The sequence below is a fragment of the Lepidochelys kempii genome, chromosome 1 (assembly GCF_965140265.1).
Source record: "Lepidochelys kempii isolate rLepKem1 chromosome 1, rLepKem1.hap2, whole genome shotgun sequence".
NCBI classification, from domain to species: Eukaryota; Metazoa; Chordata; order Testudines; family Cheloniidae; genus Lepidochelys; species Lepidochelys kempii.
Window position 1 is genome coordinate 312,862,763 of NC_133256.1, and position 13,842 is coordinate 312,876,604.

The 13,842-nt window shown below is 41.5% G+C and overlaps 1 protein-coding gene across 1 annotated transcript in view; it reads left to right on the forward strand.

Moving 5' to 3' along the window:
* MAPK12 (mitogen-activated protein kinase 12) overlaps positions 1-13,842 on the forward strand; it is an 81,278-nt gene that overhangs the window by 49,005 nt on the left and 18,431 nt on the right. Inside the window, exons 5-6 of the mRNA XM_073328274.1 lie at positions 6,669-6,698; positions 7,138-7,185. Of these exons, the coding sequence (XP_073184375.1) occupies positions 6,669-6,698; positions 7,138-7,185 (78 nt within the window). The remainder of the gene's footprint in view (positions 1-6,668; positions 6,699-7,137; positions 7,186-13,842) is intronic.

Below are 13,842 nucleotides of genomic sequence, written 5' to 3' on the forward strand. Positions count from 1 at the left end.
GCCCGCCACTTACTCTCTTCAGCCCGCCACTTACTCTCTTCAGCCCGCCACCTCTCCTCCCGGTCATTTTGTGCTTTCCTGCACTCTGACATTATTTGCCTCATAGAATCATAGAATATCAGGGTTGGAAGGGACCCCAGAAGGTCATCTAGTCCAACCCCCTGCTCAAAGCAGGACCAATTCCCAGTTAAATCATCCCAGCCAGGGCTTTGTCAAGCCTGACCTTAAAAACCTCTAAGGAAGGAGATTCTACCACCTCCCTAGGTAACGCATTCCAGTGTTTCACCACCCTCTTAGTGAAAAAGTTTTTCCTAATATCCAATCTAAACCTCCCCCACTGCAACTTGAGACCATTACTCCTCGTTCTGTCATCTGCTACCATTGAGAACAGTCTAGAGCCATCCTCTTTGGAACCCCCTTTCAGGTAGCCTCCACGCATTCGTCTGTGCTCTGTCAGTGTGGGAGGACAGCATGAGCTTGGAGAACATTTCATCGCAAGTGCGTTTTTTTTTCTTTCTAAGCTTCACTAGCCTCTGGGAAGGAGAAGATCCTGTGATCATTGAAACACATGCAGCTGGTGGAGAAAAAAAAAGGGACAGTGGTATTTAAAAAGACACATTTTATAAAACAGTGGCTACACTGTTTCAGGGTAAACCTTGCTGTTAACATTACATACATAGCACATGTGCTTTCGTTACAAGGTCGCATTTTGCCTCCTCCCACCACGTGACTACCCCCTCAACCTTCCCCCCTCCTTGTGGCTAACAGCGGGGAACATTTCTGTTTAGCCACAGGCAAACAGCCCAGCAGGAATGGGCTCCTCTGAGTGTCCCCTGAAGAAAAGCACTCTATTTCAACCAGGTGACCATGAATTATATCTCACTCTCCTGAGGATAACACAGAGAGATAAAGAACGGATGTTGTTTGAATGCCAGCAAACATACACTGCAATGCTTTGTTCTACAATGATTCCCGAGTATGTGTTACTGGCCTGGAGTGGTAAAGTGTCCTACCATGAAGGACGCAATAAGGCTGCTCTCCCCAGAAACCTTTTGCAAAGGCTTTAGGACTACATCTAGGAGAACCGCAAATGCCAGGGCAAAGTAATCCTTTCACATGCTTGCTTTTAAACCATGTAGAGTATTTTAAAAGGTACACTCACCAGAGGTCCCTTCTCCGCCTGCTGGGTCCAGGAGGCAGCCTTGGGTGGGTTCGGGGGGTACTGGCTCCAGGTCTAGGGTGAGAAACAGTTCCTGGCTGTCGGGAAAACCGGTTTCTCCGCTTGCTTGCTGTGAGCTATCTACAACCTCCTCCTCATCATCATCTTCTTCGTCCCCAAAACCTGCTTCCGTATTGCCTCCATCTCCATTGAAGGAGTCAAACAACACGGCTGGGGTAGTGGTGGCTGAACCCCCTAAAATGGCATGCAGCTCATCATAGAAGCGGCATGTTTGGGGCTCTGACCCAGAGCGGCTGTTCGCCTCTCTGGTTTTCTGGTAGGCTTGCCTCAGCTCCTTCAGTTTCACGCAGCACTGCTTCGGGTCCCTGTTATGGCCTCTGTCCTTCATGCCCTGGGAGATTTTGACAAAGGTTTTGGCATTTCGAAAACTGGAACGGAGTTCTGATAGCACGGATTCCTCTCCCCAAACAGCGATCAGATCCCGTACCTCCAGTTCGGTCCATGCTGGAGCTCTTTTGCGATTCTGGGACTCCATCATGGTCACCTGTGCTGATGAGCTCTGCATGGTCACCTGCAGCTTGCCACGCTGGCCAAACAGGAAATGAGATTCAAAAGTTCGCGATTCTTTTCCTGTCTACCTGGCCAGTGCATCTGAGTTGAGAGTGCTGTCCAGAGCAGTCATAATGGAGCACTCTGGGATAGCTCCCGGAGGCCAATACCATCGAATTGTGTCCACAGTACCCCAAATTCGAGCCGGCAACATCGATTTAAGCGCTAATCCACTTGTCAGGGGTGGAGTAAGGAAATCGATTTTAAGAGCCCTTTAAGTCGAAATAAAGGGCTTCATTGTGTGGACGGGTGCAGGTTTACATCAATTTAACGCTGCTAAATTCGACCTAAAGTCCTAGTGTAGACCAGGGCTAAGCAACTGATCTAAAAGCAGGGACATTGCCATGCTGTTTGTCTGAGTGATGCTCCCACAGCACCAGCCCTTGTTACTTTAGACTCAACTTAGTGCTATTAGACTCTTGTTTTCATGAGCACTAAATTCAGTCATTCCCTTTTTTCCGCTTAAAAAATATTTGCAGGACTTCACTTTGTAAACTCCCTTGCCATATCTCCCTGTATTGATTATACTCTAAAATTCTCAAAGGAGTTGATCCGAAAACTGTTGAAGTCAGTGAGAAGATACACATTTGGATGAGGCACCTTACTCTGTCCTCATATTTTATGTGCAGCCAAGAACACTTATTATCAGGTGTCTGATGATCAAGAGTTTACCAACAGGGTGCAGTAACTTACTGAACTGAATTTGCATAGGGTACCAAAATTTGCCTTTTAGCTATTCCCAAGGTTCCTGTACTACAAATCTATTTGTTCACCCTAATCAGAGAAACAAGACCAGTTGTTAAGATGAAATGGTGACAATGTTGTGAGGGAAATGACTGCTATGGTCTAAATACCTCTGCTAATCCATCATTTTAGGAGAGAATGGGTAAAAATCCATAATAGGAGAGTGCAAAATCCCATTTTAGAGAGAGACTCCATCAAAGTGAAAATATTCTGAACTAAGCAGTTTCCTCAGTATTGGAGTACACTGCAATGTAGATTCAAATATCTTGATTTACAAAGAAACAAATATTTATGAAAGAAACCTGGCATCAGAAATGAAATGCTAAATAATTTGGTCTCACCATCTCTCTATTAAGAAGAGTGTTTAGTAAACATGTAAATTATATCCAGCGTGTTACATGAGTTGTTTTTTCCTCCTTTGCATTTCTAACACTCATTCCCGGGTATGGTGAGGGAGAGACCATGAGCGAAAGTAGGATGTTTAAGGGAAACTATTCTCTTCCCTGAAGGTGCCTGAGGCCCATTTTTACTAAAACTCCTGAGGCTGAAATTCTTTTAAAATTCCTGTTTCTAGATCCTGCGTTCTTGTGCAGAAGTCCCTAGGCAAGAGATGTCTAGCCTTTCCTTGTTTGTTTGTTACCATTCTTTGCTGGGAGTCTGACTTCTAACAAACGCTTTCCATAGGAAAACTCTCAGGACTCTGTACCCAAGTGGCAGGACTTCCTCTTGCTTAAGCAGGCTTCTCTCATCCTGATATACTTCACCCTTCCATCCATGAAATAAATAGTACTTCATAGTTGCCAGTCTTCTCCAGTCAGTGGCAGAAGTAGTGCTCCAGGCTATATTCCATGGCACCAACATCTTTCCCCACTTCTCTCTACAGTAGTCAGTTCTTTGGAACCGAGTATGGGAGGTTGTTTTTCATTCCCTAGTGAGGTGCTAGAACTGTCTGGTCTTTAGGCAATTCACAAATGGAACTGATCCTCCAGCTGGAAATGTCCAGTATATGTGGTCCCTCTTCCAAGCCTACTCATTTATTGTGGCACTTTTTGTTATGACTCCTCTTGCACCCTCTGCTCATATTATGTCAAAACAAGAAACTACTTTATAATCGCATCAGCTAAGGGGTGGTCTAGGAGAACATAAAGCCAAGGGCAGACAGATATGTCCGAATATGAAAGCAACGCTAGGAAGGCAAAGATGGAGCTTGTAAACTCACTATTGTAAGCAGTTCAAGACCAGGCTGGCTTTCAAAACAAATTATGTAAGGTGAGACAGAGGGAACCTCTGTGTAATGTGGTGGGATGAGGAGTTATTTAGTCTTTGCAATGGCAGAGATAAAACGGACTCTGAACAGCATTGCTCTAAAATTGTATGTCTAGCTGCATGGGAAGCTTGTGTTCTTGCTGTACTACACTGGGCCTGATCTTCAAGTATGGGTACAGGTCACTAGATTCCAGTACTGACGCTTAGATTTCATACATGGAAAAGAAAAAAACGCTACATTTTTGTCTATGAAGGTTTGTTTCCCCTTGCACTAAATGTAATAATAGTAGCTAACTATATAATCTTAATCGCTAGATCCTTAAATGATCTGATGTATCCATTGATACAACAAAGGGAAAGAAGATCACAAAACTAACATATGCATGGCAGGCATTTCAGCCGTGTCATATTATTCCAGATTTTAAGCAGCGTACACCTTGAAATACTAGTTCCTCTGCTGGTCTGTTTCCTGTAAACAGAGATCTAAAACTAAAATACACAATATGTCTGCTGAGGAAGATGGCTAGGACACCAGTTAGGGTTGCCAATTTTGATTGAACCTATTCCTGGAGGTTTCATCACATGACATAATCGTTAATTTAAGATTAATATTTAATTCCTGGGGACTCCAGGACAACCCTGGGGGGTTGGCAACCCTAACACCCATCTGTGACTCCCCTTCCTTCTTACAACTGTAGGGTTTATGGCTTGACTTCATGGTTCCTTTTTGGGGTGGATAGAGGCAGGATTTGTGGACGGCTGCCCAGAAGGCAAGGAGCTCATTTGCCTGAGCTCTATACCAAGTTTGGAGCTCCTCTGCACTCCTAGTACACCAAGCTATTGGTGAGCCTTACTGTCCCGTCCTGCCACTTAGGTTCCAATCCTGATCCATCCCTGATTGCTTGTTTAGTGTTCGAAAAGCACTTTGCATATGGACATAACTGCTACTAACACACCCATTATAACCCACCTGGGTCTGGGTTTGCAACAGGCTAGCGGGTCTTGCTCAAACCAGGCAGGGTGCTAGAGTCCTAAGCTGGCAGGGCAGGAAAACAGGAGCAGTAGTAGTCTTGGCACATCAGGTGGCAGCTCCCAGGGGGTTTCTGTGATCTAACCCGTCACACCCACCCATTATAAGTCTGTTGGAGAATTTCTGTACAAAATGGAATTTTCTTTTTACAATTCATACCAGCAGAATATTCATCAATAACTACTCTGCTCTCTATGGAGATTTTGTGGACTGTTGGAACCATTAACCCAGCTGGGAGAGTCAGAGATGGAACTAGGCAGAACCATTCTTCTTATAAAGTGTGAGGATGAAGGTGGTAGTTTGCCTTCTGGTTGTTTTGTTTAGAAGTTGAAGTGGTTTACAAATCAAGAAAAGTCCCTTTTTGAGTAAAACCGCCATGCTCCTGAGCATTTAAACTGAGACTACAAATCCAAACACACAGAGATTTTCATTTAACTCCCAAATGGTAATATAGTGAGCTTAAAGAGTCTGTCGTCATGGTATGACATATTGCACAATAGCATATAGCACACTATAGCACAATAGCATATAGCACAATAGCATATAGCACACTATTCCAAGTGGACTGTCAAAACTGGTCTAATTCAAAATGCTACTAATACCAAAAAAGCAAACATTACATACATCTCAGTCTGGCTTTTGCATCTTTCTTGTTGCCCCTTTGAGGAACCAAAGTTATTAGACATAATAGTAATGTAACAACAATATTATCTCCCTTATTTACCAAACTGTCTACGGAACTGCAGAAGGTCCTAGTAACTGGAATGTACACATTGGCGTGTCCCTATCAGAACATAGCCAGTGCTGCTCAGAATGGTATAAACTTCAGTTTCTTCAAAACTCTAGTCCTTGGACATCCATTAGGTTGAGTTATGTGTGTTTTGAAAACTTGAGCATCCTCACACAGAGCCCTGGAAAGATGATGAAAATATTCCAAGAAAGTAAAATGTGTTTTAAGATTCCTTTCAGGTTTGTTTGCATTCAGGCCTTTATTCAGGAAAGGATATCTATTCAGGAAATAAAGCACTTATTTAAAGCTGAGCATCTGCTTTCCTAAAGTTAAACCTGTGCTTAAATCCGATGACTGCAGTCGTACAGCACATGCTTTCCTCTATCTGGGCTTTATCAGAGGCATCTGAACTTAATCTGTGATTGTGCAGTTTAGATTTCTGTTGTAGCTAGTTCAGGAATTTACAGTAAGTAAACAGTCGGTTTTATTTTAATCCATATATTTCACAACCCAATTTCAGGATGATTTTATTTTTCTAACAATGCCAGAAAGTTTCTGGTCACAAAAATGATTTGTGAGGAAATTAAAAGTGAGGAAAAATGGTGACTTGATTCAATATCAATGTTCAAATAGCGCTACAGGAATAATGATTATAGGTTGAAAAAAGCAGCAGCTTTATACTTGAGACTCTTTAGAAAGCAAAAATAATTTTATAACCTTAAATTTAGTTTTAGGAGGCCAGTCTGACCTTCTCTAAAATCATTCTCTAATCTCTCTGGCAGGAAATCTGTAGGGTGAATGGGTTGCAATTGTATCATAAAATGAGTACACTTTTACTTTTTTTCTTTGAATATTTGATGTAAAGGTGCATAAACCTGACTATCACCTGCCTCTGACATTGTGATCTCTTTTCACTTTTCTACTTGGTATCTAATGATATTTCAGTTTTTTTATATGACAACACATTTGATTGACTCGTTTTCTAAAAGGTGTATTATTAATTTCAGATCACTTTTAGCACCACATAAGGCCACGTTTTCACAGAACTGAAATAATAATTTATTTAGAGTCCAGCAAGTGTCAATTAACAGATCTTTTTGTTTTCACAGTATATCCATTCATCAGGCATAATTCACAGGGTAAGTGAAAACAGTATTAAAAGTACTTGTGTTTTTTTTATTCAGATTCTGTAGATCATGTTTGTGCACACGTATGTCCATAGATATAGTTCTCACATCATTCTTGACTTGATTCATTTTGGTTGGATGTTTTTTAATTGATATGGTCTGCACAGAGAGGGTTTCAGAACAGCTAATGACTAACTGGAACTGGTAGAAAATTTTCCATCAAAAATTTCTTTTTTTCTTTTTTTTTTTTTTTGAGGGAAAATTGGGTTTTAGACTATACAAAAATTTGCATGAAAAGGCAGCTTAGAAGTAAGGTCATAACATTCAATAAGGTTTTTTGAGACTATTGCAAGAAATTGCTCTATCTTTCATGTAATGCAAGTGTTTTTATTTAAAAAGTGTATTTTTCTGTTTGTTGTAAAAGTCCATCTCAAACTTGATATATTTACAGGATCTAAAGCCTGGAAATTTAGCAGTAAATGAAGACTGTGAATTGAAGGTAGGAAACACTTCTTGAAGTATGCAGTTGAATTTGTTACAAACACACTGCATAGGAGAACATGAGTGAAACCAAGTCAATGACAGAACTCCTATTGACTTCAGTTGGGCTAGGATTTTACCCTATGACTTTTGAAGAGTCATGGAGAAATGTGGAAATCCCAGGAAATTGAGGTGAGGGAGGATCAAATGTGGTCCCAGGACATTAGCAGGAGGAAGAACCAAATGTGGTACCAGTCTTCCAAAAGAAGAGTGGTTCTGAATACTGTTGTCCCATATGTCTGGCTTCAATCCATACTAAAATAATGGAACCTATATTATTGAGGGGGGAAACTGACCTTCAAAAGCCTAATCATCTCATTGGGTGTATCTACACAACTCTGAGTGATTGCAAGCAGCTGATTGGATGATTGACCTCCAAGAGGAGGAGTCAGGCACCCCCAGGGAAATTAGGAAGTCAGCGCTTCTGCTTCTAAGACATTTTTACATGGAAAGAGGTGTGAGCTGTTTCTTATGTTCCATTGTCCCTGCATATGAGTCTGCCCTAAGCAGATTCCTGCTGAACTGTTGTGCAAGTAGGCGTTGCCATCTGCAAGCTTCCCTCTAGATCATTAAACTGAAATACTGAATCGGATTTTATCACTCTGCTTCTTCTCTGTCTTGGGAATCTTCCAATCCATCAGTGTGTTAGAGCATAATATTTATTCTCCAGAAATAATTATGCCAACTAGCCCAGACCCCACAATATGTATATGCTTAATTGTAGTGAAGAGTTTTATGGAAAGCAGATAAGAAATCTTTATTAAATGTGATTTATACATGTCTCCATCAGCTTATTATAAGACTTAGAATCATAGAATCATAGAATATCAGGGTTGGAAGGGACCCCAGAAGGTCATCTAGTCCAACCCCCTGCTCGAAGCAGGACCAATTCCCAGTTAAATCATCCCAGCCAGGGCTTTGTCAAGCCTGACCTTAAAAACCTCTAAGGAAGGAGATTCTACCACCTCCCTAGGTCACGCATTCCAGTGTTTCACCACCCTCTTAGTAAAAAAGTTTTTCCTAATATCCAATCTAAACCTCCCCCACTGCAACTTGAGACCATTACTCCTCGTTCTGTCATCTGCTACCATTGAGAACAGTCTAGAGCCATCCTCTTTGGAGCCCCCTTTCAGGTAGTTGAAAGCAGCTATCAAATCCCCCCTCATTCTTCTCTTCTGCAGGCTAAACAATCCCAGCTCCCTCAGCCTCTCCTCATAACTCATGTGTTCCAGACCCCTAATAATTTTTGTTGCCCTTCGCTGGACTCTCTCCAATTTATCCACATCCTTCTTGTAGTGTGAGGCCCAAAACTGGACACAGTACTCCAGATGAGGCCTCACCAATGTCGAATAGAGGGGAACGATCACGTCCCTCGATCTGCTCGCTATGCCCCTACTTATACATCCCAAAATGCCATTGGCCTTCTTGGCAACAAGGGCACACTGCTGACTCATATCCAGCTTCTCGTCCACTGTCACCCCTAGGTCCTTTTCCGCAGAACTGCTGCCTAGCCATTCGGTCCCTAGTCTGTAGCTGTGCATTGGGTTCTTCCGTCCTAAGTGCAGGACCCTGCACTTATCCTTATTGAACCTCATCAGATTTCTTTTGGCCAAATCCTCCAATTTGTCTAGGTCCTTCTGTATCTACCACTCCTCCCAGTTTAGTATCATCTGCAAATTTGCTGAGAGTGCAATCCACACCATCCTCCAGATCATTTATGAAGATATTGAACAAAACCGACCCCAGGACCGACCCTTGGGGCACTCCACTTGATACCGGCTGCCAACTAGACATGGAGCCATTGATCACTACCCGTTGAGCCCGACAATCTAGCCAGCTTTCTACCCACCTTATAGTGCATTCATCCAGCCCATACTTCCTTAACTTGCTGACAAGAATACTGTGGGAGACCGTGTCAAAAGCTTTGCTAAAGTCAAGAAACAATACATCCACTGCTTTCCCTTCATCCACAGAACCAGTAATCTCATCATAAAAGGTGATTAGATTAGTCAGGCATGACCTTCCCTTGGTGAATCCATGCTGGCTGTTCCTGATCACTTTCCTCTCATGTAAGTGCTTCAGGATTGATTCTTTGAGGACCTGCTCCATGATTTTTCCAGGGACTGAGGTGAGGCTGACTGGCCTGTAGTTCCCAGGATCCTCCTTCTTCCCTTTTTTAAAGATTGGCACTACATTAGCCTTTTTCCAGTCATCCAGGACTTCCCCGGTTCGCCACGAGTTTTCAAAGATAATGGCCAATGGCTCTGCAATCACAGCCGCCAATTCCTTCAGCACTCTCGGATGCAACTCGTCCGGCCCCATGAACTTGTGCACGTCCAGCTTTTCTAAATAGTACCTAACCACCTCTATCTCCACAGAGGGCTGGCCATCTCTTCCCCATTTTGTGTTGCCCAGCGCAGCAGTCTGGGAGCTGACCTTGTTAGTGAAAACAGAGGCAAAAAAAGCATTGAGTACATTAGCTTTTTCCACATCCTCTGTCACTAGGTTGCCTCCCTCATTCAGTAAGGGGCCCACACTTTCCTTGGCTTTCTTCTTGTTGCCAACATACCTGAAGAAACCCTTCTTGTTACTCTTAACATCTCTGGCTAGCTGCAGCTCCAGGTGCGATTTGGCCCTCCTGATATCATTCCTACATGCCCGAGCAATATTTTTATACTCTTCCCTGGTCATATGTCCAACCTTCCACTTCTTGTAAGCTTCTTTTTTATGTTTAAGATCCGCTAGGATTTCACCATTAAGCCAAGCTGGTCGCCTGCCATATTTACTATTCTTTCGACTCATTGGGATGGTTTGTCCCTGTAACCTCAACAGGGATTCCTTGAAATACAGCCAGCTCTCCTGGACTCCTTTCCCCTTCAAGTTAGTCCCCCAGGGGATCCTGGCCATCCATTCCCTGAGGGAGTCGAAGTCTGCTTTTCTGAAGTCCAGGGTCCGTATCCTGCTGCTTACCTTTCTTCCCTGCGTCAACCAACTCATGGTCACTGCCTCCCAGATTCCCATCCACTTTTGCTTCCCCCACTAATTCTACCCGGTTTGTGAGCAGCAGGTCAAGAAAAGCGCCCCCCCTAGTTGGCTCCTCTAGCACTTGCGCCAGGAAATTGTCCCCTACGCTTTCCAAAAACTTCCTGGATTGTCTATGCACCGCTGTATTGCTCTCCCAGCAGATATCAGGAAAATTAAAGTCACCCATGAGAATCAGGGCATGCGATCTAGTAGCTTCCATGAGCTGCCGGAAGAAAGCCTCATCTACCTCATCCCCCTGGTCCGGTGGTCTATAGCAGACTCCCACCACTACATCACTCTTGTTGCACACACTTCTAAACTTAATCCAGAGACACTCAGGTTTTTCTGCAGTTTAGTACCGGAGCTCTGAGCAGTCATACTGCTCCCTTACATACAGTGCTACTCCCCCACCTTTTCTGCCCTGCCTGTCCTTCCTGAACAGTTTATAACCATCCATGACAGTACTCTGACAGTACTTCTGGTTATATCCCTTATATGAGGTCAGTAGATTCAGACTGCTCCGAGCTGCCACTTCACCTGGAATGGTCCCTTAGAATATGTGTTAACTACTTATGCTAAACTATCTGTTTTTATTTAGTATTTAGCTGTGACACTCTTAGTACCTTTCCCAGACCTGAAGAAGAGCTCTGTAAAGCTCAAAAGCTTGTCTCTCTCACAAGCGAAAGTTGGTCAAATAAAAGATATTACCTCACCTACCTTGTCTTTCTAATGAATTAAAAGGTATTCTCTCCCCAAGGTTTGGAAAGTCTTATTTATTTTGTGGAACTTGTTTCTGTGTGAGCTATCTTACTGGAAGGATTGCCAAGCTTATGCCCAAATAAATCTGTTAGTCTTTAAGGTGCCACCAGACTCCTTATTGTTTGTGTGGATACAGACTAACACGGCTACCCCCTGAAAGTTATAAACATCACCCTCATAAAAGGCTAGTAAGTGATTCAACAATTAAACTCAAAAACTGTGTAGAGTCAATCATTCAAATATCAGGAAATACAAAAGCAGTATTGTTAACACCAAGCATTCAAAAATCATAAGTCAGGCTTCAAAAAAGGATGAAATTGGCTTAAAATTTTAATTTTAAACAGTAATAAATTTGGGGTTTTGGAGTTTTATTTGTTTTCTCTCTGTCTCTCTCGGTTTTTGAGCCTATTGGTTACACATGGGTCATGTGTTCTATCTTTTCTCCCTGTCCTTCTAAAAAAAATTAATAAATAAATAAAAAGTTAAAATTCTCCCCTAGTTGCATGATTCCAGGACTGGGACTTAAGAAAAACATCCAGCAGCCCGAGATTCACGATAAAATTGGAAGAGTTTGCAACACTGAAAACTTAAGTTTTAGTGCACAACTTCAATGCTCAGTACCTGCACCAAGTCACTGTAATTAGAGTTGGTTGGGGATCTGTTGACAAAACATTTTTGGTTGGAAAATGCGGATTCAGCAAAATCAAAACTTTTCATGTGAAAGGGTCAGGTTAGACAAAACTTGTATTGGGCAGGTTTTTTACGTCCAGGACAGAATTTCTGCTCAAAGCGAGAGAGAGACAGAGAGACCCATCCTAAAATAGCAAATAGCCCAGTGATTAGGGCAAAGAAACTCTAGGAGAGATTTAGAGTAGGAGCTTGAACCTAGGTTTCCCACATCCCAGGTGAATGCCCTAACCACAGGGATACTGGCTATTCGTGGGTGGGTGGTTGTCATTTTGTTACAAAACAAAACATTCAAAAGGTCACAGTTTTCTCCCAATGTGAAATGGAAAAGATTTTTAAATACTGAAAATGTGTGCAGGATGGGAAAACCATTTCCTATCCAGCTCTCATTGTAATATAGACTCACTCCAATTCTCTAGAGCCTTAAGTCTGCTAATAAAGCAGATTTAACTTGGTGGATCCAGCCACTTACAGATTCCCCTTGTTAAAGGGATACTATAACCTTAGATACACAATAAGATAAATTGAGATCACATAAAGGCATTTCCTGACTTTCAAGTACTTAACTTTGCAGACCCTAATGTTGCAGTAATTTCTGAAGTTTATTGTATAAAAACAGGAAAAGAAATATGCAAGGCTGGTAATTAACAGGCATCAATTGTGAAAAGATACCTATTACCAGTAAACAACAGGCAGCAATCTATAAAAGGTAGACTAGTCTGTGTAAGAAATGCAGGCGAAGGGCCTGATTCTTGTCTCATTTATACCAGTGTAACTCCATTGACTTCAGTGGAGTTATAATGCCTCTGTACAGAATTGGGGAAATGTGGTTCCAGTCAGGCTGTAATCTCATCACCACTGCAGGTTGAAAAACTAACAACCTCTGTCACCTTCCCTGGGAGTGAAACATTTTGCAGAGCTTGCAAGGTGCACAAGTTCACTGTTCACTAACAGTGACTAATAAACTCCACTGCTTTTATGAGCACACTTTGAAAGCCTCTTTCTCCACAGCTAATGGGCCTACGGAATATAGCTGTTCTCTTAACTGTGCACCACATCGATCTTTAAATCCACAGCTAAGACCTTAGCATAACTTTCTAAATCACATGCTCGGTCATGCATTTTCAGTCATCAAACTAATTTTTTTTACCTACACTTTTAAGAAAATGCATACTGGACATTAAGCCCTGTTTATAGGCTATCTTTGAAGTGTCAAAGTTCAATTGTGTTTTGTTATTAAGGTGGAAAGCTGGAGTTTTATTTATTTATTTTATTTTTGCAGTGGGGAAAAATGTGTTTTCCACCACCCTATTCTTAATTTTAAAGTGGCTAAAGGGATTTTGCCCAAATTTGTTCAAAAAATCACTTTCCAGCATGGTAAATTCCAGCCCAAAAGGTTAAATGTTTAGGTCAAGAATGTATGAAAACAGTGACTTGATGTGGAAATTGTAGTGCAGCCTTAAGTGTGATGATCTTAACATTTATAATTAGAAATCTGTTCATAAGAATGAATAAACGTTTACTTTGTAAAAACAAAATGAAAATTCTAAAATGGCTGCATGACTACAGCTGGGTAAATAACGGATTTTTTTGTTTGCTGACAATTCCAAAACATTTTTTTTAATTCCATTTTGGTTTGAACCAAAACCAATTTTTTAAATTTTTCAGTGAATTTAAAAGTAGGAGGGGGTGTTTCAGGTTAAGCAAAATGCTTTTTTTTTAGATTTTGACCATTTTAATTTTTTAAAACATTTTAATAAAATTATCAAAAATTCTGAAACAAAAGATTGTTTCAAAGTGAAAAAATGAAACATTCCACTTAAAAATGTCAAAACAAATTTTTGGGGGGGGGGTGTGAGTGGGAAGGGGGTTAAGCTTTTTTTCCTTACCAGAACAATTTGGCAAAACTAACACAAATTTGTGAAATATTTCTGTGTTGCTGTATCTGCATTTTTTGCCTACCCCTCAAAAAAAAGTGAAAAATTTTGCCCAACCCTATGCATAACATATGTTCTAACTATTATTGTAATTGTTAGCTACCTATACTAAATAAATAAACCAGGATTTGCAATATATTGCAACTGTTTCTAGCTCTCAGTGAAACCACAGATCTTAGTCTGGCAAATCAAAAAAACTGTATAAAATA